This window comes from Geospiza fortis, unplaced genomic scaffold (genome assembly GCF_000277835.1).
Source record: "Geospiza fortis unplaced genomic scaffold, GeoFor_1.0 scaffold138, whole genome shotgun sequence".
Lineage (NCBI taxonomy): Eukaryota > Metazoa > Chordata > Aves > Passeriformes > Thraupidae > Geospiza > Geospiza fortis.
The window spans coordinates 5,648,197-5,667,454 of NW_005054307.1; the positions used below are offsets into that span (position 1 = coordinate 5,648,197).

General features: G+C 40.0%; 1 protein-coding gene across 2 annotated transcripts in view; it reads right to left on the bottom strand.

The window, feature by feature from the left end:
• The window catches only part of DYNC1I1 (dynein cytoplasmic 1 intermediate chain 1), a 183,524-nt gene that overhangs the window by 56,432 nt on the left and 107,834 nt on the right, over nt 1-19,258 (bottom strand). For both annotated transcript variants that reach the window (XM_014312120.2, XM_031066801.1), the window contains 3 exons: nt 17,729-17,891; nt 16,482-16,581; nt 11,669-11,794 (listed from right to left, as the gene is read on the bottom strand). In XM_014312120.2, coding sequence (XP_014167595.1) covers nt 11,669-11,794; nt 16,482-16,581; nt 17,729-17,891 — 389 coding nt within the window. The remainder of the gene's footprint in view (nt 1-11,668; nt 11,795-16,481; nt 16,582-17,728; nt 17,892-19,258) is intronic.

A 19,258-nucleotide genomic window follows, 5' to 3' on the forward strand; every position in this document is an offset into this window, starting at 1 on the left:
CTCTCCTCCTCACAGTGAAAGCACAACAGATAATCACTTGATGACAAGTCCTGGAAATACCAGAGTTAGACTTTAGAGAGCCCACAGAGGTAGCAAATTCCAGATCTAGAGAACAGGAATAGAAACACAAGTTATTCTCGTGCTCTGGGGATGGTTTTGTGGTTTCTATGGCAGCAATTCCTAAAACCAATGAGTCTGATCAACCAAACTAAGTGAAGCCACAGATGAATTAGAAACCAGTACAGATGCTGCAAGAACAATTATCTACAACTCAGCCTGTGAAGTTGGGTGTAATAGTCACAGCTGCTTGTAAGAGAGTCACAGATAGTTCTCAAGCATAGCGCTGAGTCCAAACCCCCACAAGAAATGCAAAGGCCATGAGAACCAAGGCACAGTCAGAAGATCAAACATATTGAACCAAGAGCACTTTAAAGCCCCAGATGAGGAAAGAACTTAGTAAGTCCATCTTTTCCCAGAAGTCCATGAACTTAATTGTAATTAATTCTTCTAAGTTCTCCATTATTTTAATGACTCAAAAGCCTGCTTACACACAAACTGGTAAGTGCTTTCCTAAACAAGCAATTTTTAAATTCAGGCCTTCTGAAAGCAAATTACCTTCATTCTGTGAGGAAAGAAGGACACCCTGATGTTCAGATGGTCCTGGGAAGACTCCATAGACTTGGAGACAGTCTCAACCCAGCACTCTTCCACATCAATATCAGACAGGGAAGGGAAAACAAGTATGAAGTGTCAGAGACAGACTCACTGAATTGCCAGTGTTGGGAGGCACATCTAGAGATTGTCTAGTCCACGCCCTTGGTCAGAGCAGGATCAGCTGGAACAGATAGTTGTTGGCTGTGTGTGGCGGGGGTTTGACTGTCTCCATGGATGGAGATCCCGTCACCAGCTCGTGTTGAGTTTCTCATCAACCAACACCCCCAAGTCCTTCCCCCACAGGGCTGCTCTCAATCCCTTCTCAGTCCAGCCTGTATTTGTGCTTATTGCCTCTCCCCAGGTGCAGGACCTTGCACTTGGCCTTGCTGAACCTCATGAGACTCACAGGACCCACCTCTTAAGCCCATGAAAGTCCCTCTGGATGGCATCCCTCCCCTCCAGTGTGCCAGCTGGGTGTGGTCAGTGAACACACTGAGGGTGCTTCAATCCCACTGTCCACGTGTCTGACAAAGATGTTAAACAGTGTTGGTCCCAACCCTGACACTTGGGGTCACCATTTGTCACTGGTCACCCCTCGGACACTGAGCCATTGACCACAACTCTTTGAGTGCAACCATCCAGCCAATTCCTTATTCCCTGAGTGTTCCATCCATCAAATCCATGTCTCTCCAGTTCAGAGACAAGGATGTTGTGCAAGACAAGGTGAAATGCTCTGCATGAGTCCAGGTAGATGATGTCAGTCATATGAAGACTAATAGGCTTTTATATTTGCCCAAATCCATCACTTCCACTGATGTACCTTTTATAAGCAGTGTCACTATGTCATTGGAAACAATTGGAAATAATTGAAAATTAATTTAACATTGCACGTAGATGTGGAGATTGAGAGACTGAGAGGCACAAATAAACAGCTATCTAGTGGAAACACAGAAGATACCACAGGCAAGTCTGTATTTAAGAATGAGGGTGGAAACAATTATTTTCACACTGTTCATTTCTCCTACAGTAAATTACTGTAGAGATTCTAGTATCAGTAGCCTGATTCTGCACCCATAGAGCATTAGGAAGCAGGTAAGATCACAGAGGAATAAATGAAACCCATTACAGATAATTTTTAATTCCCCTTTCTCCAAGCAAACCTTAGTTTTCTGAAATTTCACATCCTGCTTTCGTCACCTTCAAGACTATGCTCCTTGGTTTCTACAGTTTTTTTCCATAAGTAGTCTTGTAGAGGAGGAAGGATTGAGATAAGTGTTTTCCAGTCTCAGGGTGAAAGCCTTAGTAACACTAAATCAGCATAGTTACACCATCTACAGTTGCTGACTCTGGAGTATCAGAGGACCACTTCTTGCTCAAAAACCAGCATCCCTGGGTCATTCACTCCCACCAGTGATGGGACGTTTCACAATGCATCCTTATCCTGCCAGCCAGAATGGACTTATCCCAGAAAACTCATGTCAGTAGTTCTGCACAACTCCAGTCCAAATTTGGCTTAGTAAATTTATTTAATAGACCAATAGATGTAAACATGAGATAGCAAATGTTAAGCATGTTTTGCTCTCCATGAAATGACTGGTGATTTAGTATATGTTCATGAACAATATGGAACTGAAGTGGGATTGGTATTTTTCTTAACTACAAAAATACTGAACAGTGTTATAAGAGCAATCAAATGAATTAATCACAGGTCCTAAGGCACTCTGGCACATTTTGCCGTAGAGATAATGAAAACACTCTGATCTCTCCAATACGACAAATTGTTAAAAGCATGTTGCTTCTTCTATTTAGGACATTTGCTTGTCATTTTATGCTAAAATAAATGTACTTTAACTTTTCTTTCTCTTTACCCCATGGGAAACATCTTCCAAGGATAATATCAGTATCTCAGCCACGTGGCACGTGCTTCTGCTTTCCCTTTGTGGGAAGCCAGGAGTGCTAATCATCATTAAATCAATGTTGTCCACATACAAAAGTTCTTTTTAAGGAAGTACGTGTCAGTCATTCAGCCATGGGGGCAGAGGGCAGAAAACTGTTGATTTTAGACTTAAGGCAGTGGACAGTTGTATCCTGGGCTGTAATGATGGATTCCTTGGTTTCTGGGGCCTTTTACAGCAATTTAGAAGAGTAACTGTTTTATATTTTGTGCCAGGTAACACAAAAAGAGGCTTCACTCCTCACATAGAGCTCCCACAGAGACAAAAATCATGAGGTGAAATAATTTTCTTGAATTTGGACCAAATGTACTCTTCATTGCAAGTAGTTTGCACTGAGAACAGTTACATAACCCAAACAGAAAAGTCATGCCTATGGCTGTTTATCCATCATTTGCAGTGCAGCTAGGGAATTGCATGGTATTTTACATCCTTTATGGAAAAAAATTCGGTGGAAGGATTTCAGTGACTTATTGATTTCACATCTGATCCTGCACTTCTTGTTCACCTAAAACCCTTTTAGCAATGGGAGTTTCAAATATACAAAAAATATTTAAAATGTAGTGTTCATATCAGCAAAGGAAATTTGGGTTCTTTTTTCCCTTCCTTCCTTTTTACACTAGGTTATATCGAAATGTAACCAAATCAACAACTTCTAAACTATAAAACAACCCCAGGAACAATTGCAGCATTGGGTGATTTTTTTTCTCTGCAATTTTGGGATAGTGTGACAAATCTGCATTTTTTTATCAACGGAGATTTTCAAAGTTCAACGAATAATGTCATGTGTTTGTAAGTATCAATAATCTAAGCCATCTGCAAAGGAATGGTTTTGCAAAGGCATCTCTTTCAGGACACTGTGGATTTTGTCACTGCTTGAGGTTTTGGCAAACCATCAATATCACTATAATTTTCTCCTATGAAATACAGTTTTTTACAGAGGTTTTTTTTCCCCTTAGCTAGCTAAAGTTTAAAAATATTGCATGTCTAACTCGGCAAAGTCAAAAGTTAGGCTTTCTCTGAATTGCATATTAGATGCCGTTAATTCAGAAAGGTATAATGCAAGTTATCAGTGAAATAAAGAAACTTAAAAAAAAATTGAATGCTCACTGTATCAAGTAGCCAACATATTCTTTATATTTGGTCTGAAAGGATGACTATGGAACTTAAGGAAGATAAACAGCATCTTTAAGTACAGGTTCATTACAAATCTCTACTGTCACACTTGCAAACAGCACAATGCCATTGCTAGTAGTGACAGTGTATCATTTAAGTGTATGACGTCTACCCCCTCCAAAAAAGGCTTAGATGTGAGAATCGCCTGAAATTTTCTATCCAAGACAAGCAAAATTGTCACTTCCTAATTATTTGATTCATAATTGAAATCTCAGTTTCAAATGAGGAAGATGATCTGTGTTAAGCTCTAAGCAAAGGAGCATTCTGTTGCTAGCAGATTTTGTATGTATAAACACAGTTCTCAAATAATTCAGAATGTTAACTACTAATAGGGGAACAACACCCACCTTTTGTAATAGCAGTCATTTCACAGACTGACACGGCTACAATTATTTTGTTATACAAATTGGCTTGTTGGGTGTGCCACTCTTCAGGGTTCTGTACAAGGCAGCAAGAGATCCAAGTCACCATGGAAAAATCAGCTTACAAAGGGTTTGTAAAGATACAGTTAAAACCCAAGGGAAGGTATGCAACTTTGTGACATCCCTTTAGTCTAAATAATGATGTTTATTTGCCCTCTGACCTTGCCTGGAAGAAGGTTTCCTTCTCCCACGCTTGTTATAAAAAATATAATGATTTGAGTTTTGTGGAAAGAAATCAGGTTTAAGAGATTTTAGGACTGAAAGGTGAAGGGCTATGTAGAAAACATGACATACTTGGTTTTGAAGTGCAGGTGCTAGTAGACTCCACGCTAACAGCTGTGGCACTTCAACAATAAAGCAGGACTGGTGATTTTGGGACTGGCTAAGACATTGTGGCACCCGAGCCAGAATATATATTTTTACATTTTCAGTGCCTTTTCTGTCTTCCCCCAGTTTAAATGTCTTTGAAAGGAGACAGGAGACCCTGTCCTTTGTACATGGGGTCCTCTTTGTCCCCCTCTACAAATGTGCTGTATGCAGGTCTCTCCTCTCACCTAAGACACCAAAAACCCTTTTCCAAGTACTACACTTAGCCTTCAGATGTGTGAGTTAACTTCTACTGACTCACACACAATCTCTCCACAAGTATTGGGGCACTTATCTCAGGCCAAATGATAGATATTTTTAATCAACAAGGGCTAGAAGTGGTGTAGCCTCCAATGGGAGGAGCAAAAAACCACAACTGGTATCAGCTGAGGACAGAGGAAAGAATCCAAAACCAAAGCCTAAGAGACAAGATAAGATATGGGCTCTTGTTTACTGACATGTTCACAGCACAAACTGTGCTCTGTATTTCCACATTCCAAACAGAAACGTGGCAGAGGACAGAAGTTTTGAAACAGGAATGAAGTATGTCCTTCTGTTACAAGCTGTAGCTGAAACTCTTCTTCTCCCCCAGTCATATAGTTAGAACTTCCCCCAAAATGTAATTCAAAATGGCACAACTATGCAGCTGCATTCATTATTACAGTGTGCAGATAACCATGCAGGCACAAATGTAAGAGCAACAGAGTGTCCCAAAGAAAAGGCACAGCAGAGCTTACACAGCTCCACCGAGATCATCCTACCAATGATGCACAGCAGAAAACAAAACTGAAATGAAAATAGCACCTTTATCTCTGAAGAAGCCCCCTCTTGGTATGATTGACAACATTTGGGTCTGTGTTACAAAAGTCGGCAACGAATTTGGGAGCCTGGGTGCTGAAGTATTCCCACTGTGACAGCTGTCTCAGCATCTTCACAGGCAGACAGTCAGAAGCCCAATTACCAGTGAACTACTATGAAAAAAGGAGGAATCTGATTCATGTTTAGGATCATAGGGTCATGGGGAAACTCAGGCTGGAAAAAACTTTCTCTTCCAAAGAAGGCGTTTGTGGTTTTTTTGGGAAAATTTGCAGTCAGCTCAGAACCACATGTCTTCTTTGACATTTACAGCCCTTTAAAAACTGATCACAGGTACCCTCTCTCACTAGAAACTGAGGAATTATGTAAGTCAGCTTTGGAATTGGACATGCTGGATTTTTGGATTGATTTTACTTAGGAAAGTTTGTGAAGCTTAGAGAGAGTTCCGGGTCTTTCATTTCTTGTACATCTCTGAAGAACTGAATCTTTGCTTGAAACTTAGTGCTTACAAGGTGAGGAAGTTTTTGTGGAAAAGCACCAATATAACTAGAAGAGAAAATTTTCTTCACTTTTAAGTATTCCAACCATACTTTCTGGACTTTCCTAAATTTCTTGTAGTATTTCTTTTCTTTAGAAGCTCTGGAGGGACTGAGCTCTAGTCTGGCTGCTGCAGAGGAGGAAACTCAAGGACAAGAGGAAAAGGAGGATATTAGTCATTCAGGCTTTTACCTCAGCCTGTTCCACACACAAGTCTTGTGGATTTGGGCACCCAGCACCTTTAGAAGGCAGGCTGCTGGACCAAAAGGCACATCTGAAGGAATTTATGTTGATTTTGAAAGAGCAGACAACAACAAAGAAACCAGATCAGGAAAAAAATAAGGCAACTCTGGCCAATATCAGCCACTAAATATAGCCTTTCACTTACCTCAATGCATCTAATTCTAAGATATGCATTTATGACTCCATCCATTTAGTTGAAAAGGGAAAGACCACACCAGGATAAGCAATGAAGAGTGGTCAAACACATAACTTAATGGCAGTGTATGGAAGCCACTACAAAAAAGCTAGGGGAGAATGAAACATTTTGTGGTGCAGCTGAGTAGCTGATTTCTGTACCCAATCCACCAATATTTTCCAAGCATGGATATCTTTTCTTGAAATTAAAATAGAAAACACAAATCCCCTTTCCCACAAAAAACCTGACAGTTTAGTAAAAAGATGGAACTAACCAAGTAAATCTGACTGCATAGCATTTTAGGAAAAGGACAGAAATAGCTGCAGCTATTGAAAGTGACATACTGCTGAAATATTTTTGTGATTATACTAAAATCAGTTGATCTGACTCCTTGAAAGAACCCTTAAATGGTTACTGCTTCCTCAAATAAAAGCTACTTCATATGTGCTCTCCTGCTTTAAGAATACACTGACTGTAGTTGCTTCTAAGTGTCAGATCTGTACTTCTCACTGCCCCTTTCAGACATTTGGAAAAGACATAGCTGACAAAGAGGAAATTAGGAGATCAGGAAATAATCCACAATAAATCAGAAGACCATCAATGCAGTAATATTTTGTTTCTGTTATGATTAGATTGTGTGTAGTAAAACAGAATTCTTTACTTCCCAGTAACAAAGCAGAGTCCTCCAAATCAGAAAGTAACATTCAATTCGGTTTATTTGCACAAAAACAATATCTTTAGCTGTCTTCCTCCTCCACCCCTCCTCTCCTGAAATGATGGATGTTTGAGGCTGAGATCCAGATACCTCAACCAACTTTAATAACCCCTCTTCAGTTCCAGAAGAAAGGAAATTATTTGTAATACCCTCAAGTCCCTAAGGTAACTGATTATTTCTTTTCCTAGTGACTTCTGTCTCTGCAGATCAGCTCTAACCCAAAAGCTATGAGAGCTGATAGAAGAGCAGTGCTGTACACACGCTAATAGAACCTGCTGAAAGAAGGGGTGTAAAGCTCAGACCATTATCTGCTAGCCCATCTACTGCAAACTCTGAGTTCTCATTGGCCTCACTTGACCAGATATGTTGCTGCAAAGTTTTAGATACTTCTTCAGGTCATTCTGACTTAGAAAGCTTAGATCAGACCACCATGAAACAGAAACAACATCAGGGGCAGAGATGATGAGTAGTAAAAATAATTAATGGGTAATGCAGATTTTTATTTGTATGTTCATGGAAAAAACACGTAAAGAACATAAAAGCACTTTCTGAAAAAGACACAAATATGGAGAAACATGCTTGGTGCTACTCTATCAATCAATGGTACAGGAGGGAATGTTCACATACAAGGCCAGCCCTGTGCATTGCAGAAGACAATACAGGATTGAGCACATGTTGAGTCAGATCATCAGTCTGTGAGATTCTATTTTTGTTTTTGTGACCCCCACATAAACACAAACCAGCAGTAGCTGAGAGAAGCAATGTGAACCACTGCTTAAAATTCTCCCAACTAAACCAAGGGAGAGTCAATGTGATTTCCATGTTGCTGCTGGAATTCATTCCATCTCTGGATACTGCCAAACCAACCCAACTAGGGTTGACTCATCTGCATGGTTTCATAAAGTACTTCTGAAAGGCATGTGTCTTGCCTTTGGAATGCTCTGGATTACACCAAGAGTATGTGATGCTCCAGCATGGGGGAAGAGGACATCCCTGACTCTTCCCTACAAAGATATTCCCAGTCTGCACTCTGCAGTATTAACTGCATGCTCAATTTATTTCTCACTACCTAAGGAAAGCTTTGAGCATTCATTCCTTTGGCAAATGATATCATCCTTCCATTCTAGTTTTGCTTCTGAGACAGCAAATTTTGCTTGCATAGGAAAACAAATGAACAAATTGCCCAATCCCTCATTCTTCCCTGTTTTCCTATTTCTAACCTTGTGGTAAAGAAATGTATGACGAGCTACAGAGGAAAAAATCTGGGAGTCACAGCTAAAATACTGTCAGCACATAAAGCAGAAATATAAAAACCCAAAGAAGGGCAAAAATAAAACACATAGAAGAAAAAAAAATTCCATGGGAGGTAAGAGTAGAAGCCATCAGGACTATTTTAGAAAGCATCTGATAGAGCACATGGCAGTACGCATGAATTAATGAGTAAGTATGTCCACTTGGCTAATTGTAACTTTTCCTTTAATGAGTATTAACTAAAATTGAACCCAGTATTTGTAGCACAACACATTGTAGAGCTACAAAATTTACTACTACTTAAATTGTATTAATGAGACAACAAGTTAAAATTACTTTAAATTGGGTAAGAATTCATATTTACAGTATTCATATTTACAGAATACAGCACCCCTCACATTTCAGGACTGAAATAAAATGTTTTGCTGACTGGAGTTGGGCAAAAACATCTTTGCCAGTAGATTTTTACATCATTGTCTGTCATGGCTGAACTTTAGTTGAAGCCCCTTGGTTCTGGCAACTTTCAGCATTTCACATTCTCCTATCTAAGATTAAAAACAGTCTCAGAAAGAGGTAAAGAACATAAAGAACTTCCATGGTACACATCTAGATAATATATCAGGAAAGACAGGAAAAGATTAAGGGTTCTAACTTCAAGAATTTACTAAGTGTGGACAATTGGTATCTGAAGTTCTCCTTGCTGTAACTCCAGCCAGCTCTTTAGCTGTCCAGAGATGCTTCACAGATCTATCTCTATTGATGTTTGCAGAACTCCTGAGGTGAAATTTCTTAGAAGTTTCTCAGAAATGCCTTCATAAACCTATTTATTGATTTGGCTTCTCAGAAGTGGCTCGCAAAATCTCATAGACAGTCACATCTGAAATGAGTTTCTACTTCCTTGTGTCTTGCTCTCTGAGCCCCAAAAATTGAAAGGCAAAAGGTGTATTAGTCAGCATTTTTGTAAGAGTTATTGAGACCACTTTTTATAGAAAGTCATTGGGAAGGGAAATAGAGGCCTATTGGGGAAATACAATGTATTTCCCCAACAAATTTCCACAGTACTATAAAAAGTACTGGTTTTGGCATATCTGGGCAGCCCAGCTATAACAGTAAGGTGTATGTTCATCTCTGACTGTTGGGCTGGGCTGTTGTAAGGTCATTTATTTGATGAAACAAAATTGGGACTCTCTCTCAGAAGGCCTAAAGAAATAACCGAATCAGGACTGAATAAGGGAATGTTTCTCTAGCAAAATGGTAATATAAATGATATGGGGCAGACTAATTATACAGTTAGTTTCCACTAACAGAATAACATGATGATGTATAGAACTGAAATCCAGACTATGAGGTAAGATATTACTCTTTTCTTATTTTCCATCTGAGTCAGTTACAACAAAACCTGTGTTCAAGAGACCAAGTTGCATACTTTTTGCTTCCCCATTTAATCCCATGTGGGTTTCCCCATCTGATCTGAAGATAAGCGGAAGACACTCCACATCAAAAGCCCTATAATGGTGGTTCAAAGACAGATCCAACTCATAATGGACTTAAAATGCAAATTATCTATGGTCAGTTTGAAAGGAAAATAAATATTTCCCATGGGCAGAACTGATATTCTTTAGCTGAAAAAGAGTGAATCCAGGATACATGTGCAAGCACAGTGTCATATATGTCTCTCAATTCACAGGTTTTAAGGTTGCACTTCTAAAAGGCAGCACATCCAACAATGTGAGGATTAGACAGAAGCTCAGCCATGCCAAATCCCTGGCCACCACTTACTTTGTCCTCTGTGTGTTTTTCTAATGGAGAGTGTGGCCTGTCTCAGTGCTTTCAATGCAGTAAGTCATACCTCTTTTGTTTAAGTGTATCTGGACAGAACTTTAATGGAACAAAGCGTTATGTCTTTAGTCAATCTTCCACTGTCTGCACAGGAGGGATACCCTGAATCTGGTCATTATCTTGCAAAATAAATCTAGTTTAAGGATTATCCTTCCTAGAAATGTCATATCTTCTCTTGGAAGTTTTGTTCAAACCATTAAGCTGCATGTATATCATAGAAGAATCTGAAGATGGGATCTGAGCTAAGACCTTAAGCAGTCTGAAAGGTCAATGCCAATTTGGCATTGGCTGCCAAATATGATATCCAGGAAAACACAAGTCCTCTTTCAAAGGTAATAGACACACACACACACACACATACACACATATTTATGTATATAAATCTGTATAGCATATTTGCAGCTCCTTGTGAAGTTGTTTTTCAGTATAGCAAATTAGAAAAATATGCCCAGAATTAAAGGTTACTTAATCGGGTTGAAGCAGCAACTTCAATTCCAGCAGCTCCCCCCCACTATGTTACATCTGATAATGTACCCAAGTCCAAACATAAACTTAGTTCAAAAAGATGTTTGGTCCTCAAATGTAAAATGACACTTAGCTTACACAATTAGCCAGGTAATACATATCCTTCCAAGAGAAGCAGTTTTTACCACAGAATTATCTGCATTTTACTAATCTCTGATTGTTAAGTTTTACTTGCTGAAACTTTTCCATATGGCTTTTTTGAATACCACTGTCCTGTATTTAATTATCACAGAGGGATATTAATGAAGAGGTTTGAAATTTGGCCCAAGCCCTGTTCCACAGTTTGGACAGTTTGATGGAGATAGAGCCAGTGAGCTGAACACTTCTGTCAATACAAGGCTGTGCCGTTTCACACATAAAAGCAGTGGCAAAAGAGGAACAAACAGGCATACAGAAATAAAACACTTAACTATTTTTGAATTGTCCATAAACTTCTAAGCCAGCATAATTTTAAAGTAGCACTGAGTGAAGAGGAACTATTTTGCTGACTTAAAGGACAGTCAAACTGACTGACCTAAAGGAATTGGTGGAGTAGTTCTTGAAATCGACACCATTTTGATTAAGCTGGAAGATGGACACGTGTCCAAAAATGCAAAGTTTACTACCCAATTTTAAAGGCAAAACATGATATTGAGCAGAACCAAGGCAAGGGTGGGCAGCTTGAGTGCAGAGGATGCGAGGAAGTTAACGTGGGTGGGAAAGCATGTGTTACTGCCTGCATGAGGAAGTGGTACACCACAGTTACTTCAAAAGTGCGAGGGATTTATGAACTAAATCTCCTAGGGACTGTTTTAAATAGACAAAGAATGACATGCAGCTCTGACAGGCTTTGGTTTGAGAAGGCTGGTTGCCTTCTAAAAACACTGGACTGTCACTAGTACTTTTACTAAATATGTCTATTTTTAACCTTAACGTTTTCATATAATCAGTGGAGAGACGCACCATGTAGTAAATTGTTTTGTCTGAAGCATAAAATCAATGGCTTCCTCTGCCTTACCTGACAATGGAACACATATTCTGGTGTAGTTTTCTTGAACTTCATGTTCCACACCAAGGCTACCCCATCAGGCTCATGTGGAGCATCTTCATTATTGTTGTACGATGCAACCATCAATTCAGGGTACTAGAAAGGAAAAGAAAATGCAAACAAAATAACATGGATAATGAAAAACCTACACAAAATCATATCAGACAGAAATAATCTACAGTAAATGTGCAATATCTGGTTTTCATTAAAATAAATGCTAGTTCAATCATATTATTCTGCTTCATTTTGGTTTTACATTTTACTCATCCCTAACATCCTTAAAGCCCCTGATACTTGCTCTCTATCAGTTATTCTAAAATATCACTAAGGCAATATTATTTTCTGCAGGTAATTCTTAAGAAAAGACAACTAGCAAAATATTTATAAAGGGAATGAAAAGGAAGGAGAGGAAAAATTTGAAACTTGAGTAATTTTAATATATTTGCTCAACATTTCTTCAGGGACAAACTGCTGTCTTAATTGACTGATAATAAAACACTATGACCATACCATTGACTTGCTTTTATTCTGAAATTCACTTTTTTTTACAGCATTCCTGAAAACTATTCTTTCTTATTTCATTATGCACTCTTATTCACTTATGCACAGAATCAACTTGAAAGCTCTTCTTGATGATTCAAATGGCAAACAAAACATTTTCTTCACAGAAACTCAATTTTGCAAGATGTTGAGGTCATCTTGTAAAGCACAGGGTGACCTTGAATTCCACTGACTCAGTACGATTGATGCAATAAGCACTCTAAAAACAGAGCCACACTTTTTTGTGTACCCATTATCCACTGTTGTATAGAAGTAGATATGCAATACCCATAATAATTTGTTTTGTTTATATATACCTATCTATATATACTTAATATAATAAATGAAAAATCAGAATTTCACACTGTCTTGATGACCTTGCATAACTTTAAAACATTGTAAGAAGTAAAAATTTATTCACAAAACATCAATTATTTTCTGTCTACATACTAACTCCCAGTTGTTCACTCTCACATGTTTGACACTAGACACCTCTAGTATCCTTTGTCCTTCCCCCTAAGTATTCGCCTATTTAGAGGGATCAGGCAGTGGAGATTATGGCATGTCCAGAGAAAAGCATGTGGCTTCTGCAGACCAACAAGTCAGCAGCTCAAGTTGTGCAAGACCTACACTCTCCTCTTGTAAATTAGAAATGCTTTCCCTCAAAATTTCTCAGTATCTGCAAATTATTGTCACTTTTTGTCCTTCCCAGGTAAATTCCTACCAAACCATCCACCACTTTACAGGAGAACAGCGCAGCTGGTAGGAAGCAGGACAAAGAAACTCTCATTTGGGAGTTGTGAATTTGGTCCAAAGGCACTTCAACAGTTAATAAAACCCCAAACCACCACCCTTCCTATCATTATTATTGGGGTCTGAACCTCTCTGCTCTCAAAATCCATTTGGAAGAAATAATGCACACAGCTGTAACTTCTGCCACCAGCAGTTGTTGCTTCCCACATTCTGTACACTTCCATGGATAATGTATCACAGAGCTGATGATTTTCCTACTCAAGCTCATTGCTCTGAGTGAGCCTGGACCCATGTGTGGAGGAATCAGCAATGACACATGGACACCACAACCTACCCCTTTCCCCTTTTAAGGAAACTCTGACTAGATTGTACCTACATTCCTCTAGACCCTGGCTGCTGGCACAGCTTGTAAGGACAATTTAACACCCAATTCACTTGCATGGAATTTAAAGGAAGCAGTAGACCAGTAGACCAACCAGTCCCTCATCAAGACCCGAGGGGCACCTGAGGGTGAATTAATCCCACACCTGAGATGCCACCTCTCTGGACACAGTTGTGCCAGCCTTGCCCTCAGCTGCTCTCATTCATCTCATCCCTCTCCTCTCTCACTCCTGCAACAGAGCTTACAACCACTTCTGAACAGCAAGCTCAGCTTCTCCTTTGAACCTTTTCATCCCACACTGGCCCATGGCCAAGTAAACAGAGTGTGCAGGCTCTTGACAGGGCATCACGTTGTGGCTGAGCAGGTTGGGGACCATTCACGCAAGTGCCTGAGCCTGCAGCCATGAAGGGGCAGATACATGGGCAGGCAGAAGCAACAAGCCCTCCTGCCAGCATGACTACAACCAGCTAGGGTGTGTGACCAGGTCCAAAGCACCAATTTTGAAGCACTTTGGGGCTGGTTCATGCTCCTGGGAAGTTTAGTGGGCATGGTTGGCAGCACGTCTGGCCATAAACAGACACTGACTCAAATCTTGCTGGTCTATTGTCAGGTTTTGCAACCAGTTTATGTATTTGACTGGAAACACAGTTTAAAGTTTAAGCAGATGCTGGGGTCATACCTAGCTGGGTACCACCATTATGAGGCTTTTTGACTCTTAAAAAAAACAGAGCTGAATGCAGTACCCTAATCCTCTCTGGCACTGCACACTCCAATGCCCCACTCAATCTACTTTCATTTACACAGTTTCAGTCCTCACCAGGTGCCCAGACGTCCTGCAAATGAAAGCAACATAGAAATGGTGCTGTGCAAAACCTCCTTCAAGGCTGCTGCCTGAGGGTCCAGAAAGACACATCACCATCCCTGAGACCATGATTTTCTTGGCTTTAGGTGATCCAAGTTAGCTCCCATGGACAGAGTAAGGTGCTATCATTCTTCATGTTTACTCTCAGTCCCACAGAACCTTAAGCACCTAAGCCATTTTCCTGCTGCTTTGTGAAAGAATCAAGGGGCTAGAGGGTTAACTTGAATGGTATGAATGATCCCACATGTTTGAGACTGTCTTCTACATGTGACTGGGAACAGAGTAACTTATTTAATCAATGCATCAATGTCCTTTGTTTGATTAAGCTTCTATTTGCCTCCGGGCTGTTTCGCAGCAGCAGTTTTATCGCAGAAAATTGAGCAATGTGTTCTGCAGTTCCCATGATTATTCAAGTTATTCTTTGGCACAGTGGACACTGTCATGTCCTGGAGCATGTGTGAGCAGCAGAGCTAGTGGTTAGGTGAAATACCTCTGTCTGGCTCCAGCTCTTGTCTCATGAATACAACTCAAAGCAGGAAGGAGAGGAGGCAACTCCGTACTCCCAAGCTACTGTAGGGCAGCATGCAGAAGCCCCCCACATAGAGAAGCCCCTGCTGGGGTGCCAGGGAGCTGAGCATGAGGAGTTAACAAAGAGGAAGGCAGGAGGGGCCACCCTGGAACAAAGAAGTGGGAAGCAGAACATGCCTTCAAGCCCCAGGGGCTGAACAATTACATTTGGCAGGGCTCTTCTGAGGCGGCTTTTTTTCTTGCTGCCCTGGGAATACAGTAAGAGCAGCCTGTTAGGAAAATATCAGATAAGAATTCCATGTAATTTCCAGCCCCTGAACAAGTGAACAACCTAAGATAAGTGTTTCCTCAGGCTTATATTTGATTTCTGTGGAAATCCATATGTGCTTAAAGGCCACCCACATCACAATAGTGCATACCTGTTGCTAGCCTGATATTTTGTATGAAAGCAAAGGTATAAATCCTTCATTTCACACATGGAGTGCAAGCTGGCTATTACAAGAAGCTTCTCTGCAAGTGGCTGTTGTACACCACCCAGATGTGCTCACCCTAGCAGCTGTGCTCGCTGGGACCCCCTGATTCTTCTCCTCTCTGCAGCCTCCAGGTCCTCTGTGCAGGCAGCTGCCACCTTGCCTGGGAAGTACCCAGAGGGATGGAAGCAGCTCTGTGGCCATTTCAAGGGGAAAGACAGAAGCATGGATTGAAAGTCCCTGTGCTTCTTATCCCGTGGCACGCCTGAGGCTGGGTTTGGGGCCAAGTAGCCAGACTGGCTTGTGCTTTGCATTTGGGAACTCAATGTCCTCTTGGAGCAGTTTTGTTATATGCGTATGGTGGATTTAGGAGCAGAGTCTCCTTGGTTCTCTCCTCAAGGAAACCACAGGCTTTGCTCCAGGCCAGAATCCAGGAACAGGCTAACAATGATGAAATAGGACAAGGCGGGCTGGAGTAAAACTGGAATCAAATTCATTTAACAGGACCTGTGATGATGTCTGATAATTCCAGTTCTCCAACAGAGTAACTAATTAAACTGGTTTCTGCACTTTGCTGGTGTGATTACATTGGTTTTGGAGAGCTTCAGCAGGTCTATCATCAGTTTTATTTTCCAATGACAATGCTTTGCATGCAGAGAAACTGGGTACATTCCAGGCATGCTGCCTTAGCATGACCCAGAGCAGCTGCAGCCTCCTCTTCCATCACTTGAAGAGAGGATCCAACAGTTTTTGAAAGACCTATTTTCAATCTTTTCAAATTGTTCAGATACTTTCACATTTTAAGTTTCAGTATATTAGAAAAATTAATTTTATTTCTCACCATTTAAAAAAGTTTTATGTACTACTATGTATGCTTATTACGTTTAGTAAATTAATTTTCGTTACTTTAATTTTAAACCTTTTCTCCTAAAAAAAATTTTCCATTTTTGGCTGAAGTAGTGAAAGAGGGAGGAAAATTAAAGACTTAATCTTGGTAGGTTTGTTAACCTAGGGTTTTAACACAACATCCTGATTTTGAAGACCAAGTAACATACAAAAAAAAAAGCTTCATTATCGTCCACAACTCTTCTTCACAGAGAAAAGTGCTTTCACTCATACAGGGCCTTGCTGTTCTCTCAAAAATAACATCCTGCTCTGCACAAAGAAGAGCAAACAGAGGCTGCCCATAAGTTTTATAGGGAGAAGTGGAAGTGGTATGGAAACATATCTCCCAGCTCCACATCTTACCTGAAGAGACCAATCCATGCAGGTGACGACCCGATGCTTTGACCAGTGCTCATCATAGAATTGCCGGTTAAAGGAGAGGTTGGCTCCTGCTTGAACATCTCTGTGTGAATTCAAACAAAGTGACAGATTTTCAGGTATGAGGGTTCAAATGCTGTGAAAAGCAGTGCAAAAGTTTTTGACTGCTTCTCAGATCTCTGCTCAGCCTGGGGAAGTCTGCCACCTTGATTTAATTGCTCTCACTGACTGTCTGGCTGAAAATGATGCAACAAGGAACAAATTTTAGCCTGTTTCACAAAACCACATTTTAAAATTTCTCACTGCCTGCCTGACTCTTCTGGGTCACCCTGGGCCATCTATGCCCTCTTTTTCTCCCAGGATGGAGAAATGGCCCTGGCATTCAGCTCCCACTTTTATGAACTTTTACCTCCAAGCTATAAACAAACCTCTCTTACTTTTGACTCCTAAAATGTTAAAGGTACAGCACCTTTTCCCAGAGATGGAGACAGCAGATGCTCTGTGACACTGTGAGGACAGGCTGAAGCTCAGTGCCGGTCCAACAGTGCCACACTGATGCGCTCAGCTGGTCCATAGGGATGCTGTTCTGGGTTAACCTCCAGTAACTTCCACGCAATACAGCTACTGATTTGCCATGAGACTTCAACAGATACACAGCTGCTGCAACCTAAATATTTCTTCTCCAACTAACAAGTTTTACTGCTTTGCTCCCATATCAAATGCTGAAAACAAAACTTGTCACTTCTCGTCTTAGCTGTTAAGATTGCAAACGCTTTGGGAGATCATTTTCATCCCCACAATGCATGGTAAAGTGGGATCCATTACAGACCTGAGGCAGTAGTAGAATATAAACAACGCTAGTTTGATTTGTGAAAATATCATAAGCACACACACGTACACTGCTGGAATGTACACATTTACGTGTACACGTGTATTTACCTCTTTCAGTTATTTTCCCAGAATTTTGAATTTCATCCCAAAAATAAATGAAAAAAATTAAACCAGCTGAATAATACATCAAATTAAAAAACCTGCCAAAACCCAGATCAGTAAATCACAAAGCAACTTTAAAATATCATTTCAGATGACAAAGTGACCCAGGCCTTCACGGAGAGATTTTAAGCTTTTCTTAACAATAAAAATGTTATTTTTTTTTTTAATTAAGGCTACCTGTTATTAGAATTATCTTTATAAAACTTATTTTACAGAAGCAAAAAAAAACCCAAACGGACCCATCTTTTTCTTCTACGTCTCTGCCACTATAGTCAAAGAAGATGTCAGAATCTTCAGCCAAAGCTCGCTCAATTACACGTATTGTGCGGTCAAAAAATATCAGGAATTCTTCTGAATGGAGAACTTGTTGCTTTTCTTCTTCTGTTAGTTCTCTAGGAGGAGCTTGGAAAATGAAAAGATGTAGTTAGCAGTATGACATTTCACCCCTTTCCCAATGAATCAACATCTTCAGTGGGTTTCTTTTGACATGAAAGCTTGCTGTAGCCATGTCAGGAGAAAAATCAAAGCTTTACTCTTAAAATCATGACTAAGAAGTTTTTAATATGTCTAAACAAACTCCTGTATATTACCAGAATGTAGCCTTTACATAGAAGAGATCCTGTATCTTATGTATTTATTATTCTGAAATGGAAAATACTTAAACCCCCCAAATTAAATAAACTCAGTGTTCCTATTTCAGGAAATGGCCGTGACTGACGTTTAGGTAATACCTAACTGGAAAAAGCAGAACACTTACGTAACAGAGGACCTGTCAGAGGAGCTGAAGATAAAATAATCTTCTTAATTTATACTACAGTTCTTTATATTAAAAGGTCTCACATAATCTCTCCCTTCAATTCTTCCAATTTCTACTTGGTGTCACTGACAAATTCTGTCTTTGCTTCAGAGCTTCTGCAAAGTAATGAAGTGAATAACAAAGATATTCTCTGAGGCAGCAAAACTGAAAGCAACCAGCCAAACAGCAGTTTCTTTAAGGCAGTGTTATTCCCTACAGAGGAATCCTAAGACCCAGAGCAACAAATGTCACGGAGCCATGGCAAAGATGCCCTGGGAGGAGTAGGGGCTGCCTTGGGCAGCAGTAAGAATAGCATGTCTCTCCCAGTATGAAGTTGCTTCTTTGCATGTACACAGAGCTGCTAAAATTTACTTCCAATATTTCCAGTTTGGCCCTTCATTTGAAAAATACTGTCATTAAAGGGTGCACCAATGCAATGTCTCCATCAGTTTAATGACCTTTGGTAAATTACAACTCAAATGTGAGCATCAGAGAGAATGAAAGTTGGGATGCTGCTGTTACTACAGTAAAAATTTCTGTTCTCAATTGCACTATCAGGGTCATATTGATATTCTGGCAATATTGTATATTGATTACGTATTTGCCCACAAGTGCTTTCGAATCATCATTATCGTTCTATTTCAGAATTACTTGTATTTCAAGAAATGACATTAGTATCTTTACAGTTACCCCAAACCAACCTTGCAATTAGCCTAAATTCCCAGCATAAAAAGCTCTGTTGGCAGAGAATTTTGTTCCAAATTTATAATCAGGAACTCAAACAACATATCATAAACATTTACTGCAAAACTACAGAGACTCCTACTTAAAACTTTAACAGGAAATCAAAGGTCTCCTGAATTCAGTTTTGACTACAGATTTGAGGTGTTTACCTGTGAAAATGACCTTGCAGTCTCTGTAGGCCATATTGGGTTAAAACACTGGCAGCCAAAAAAGGGAATTGAGAGAACAC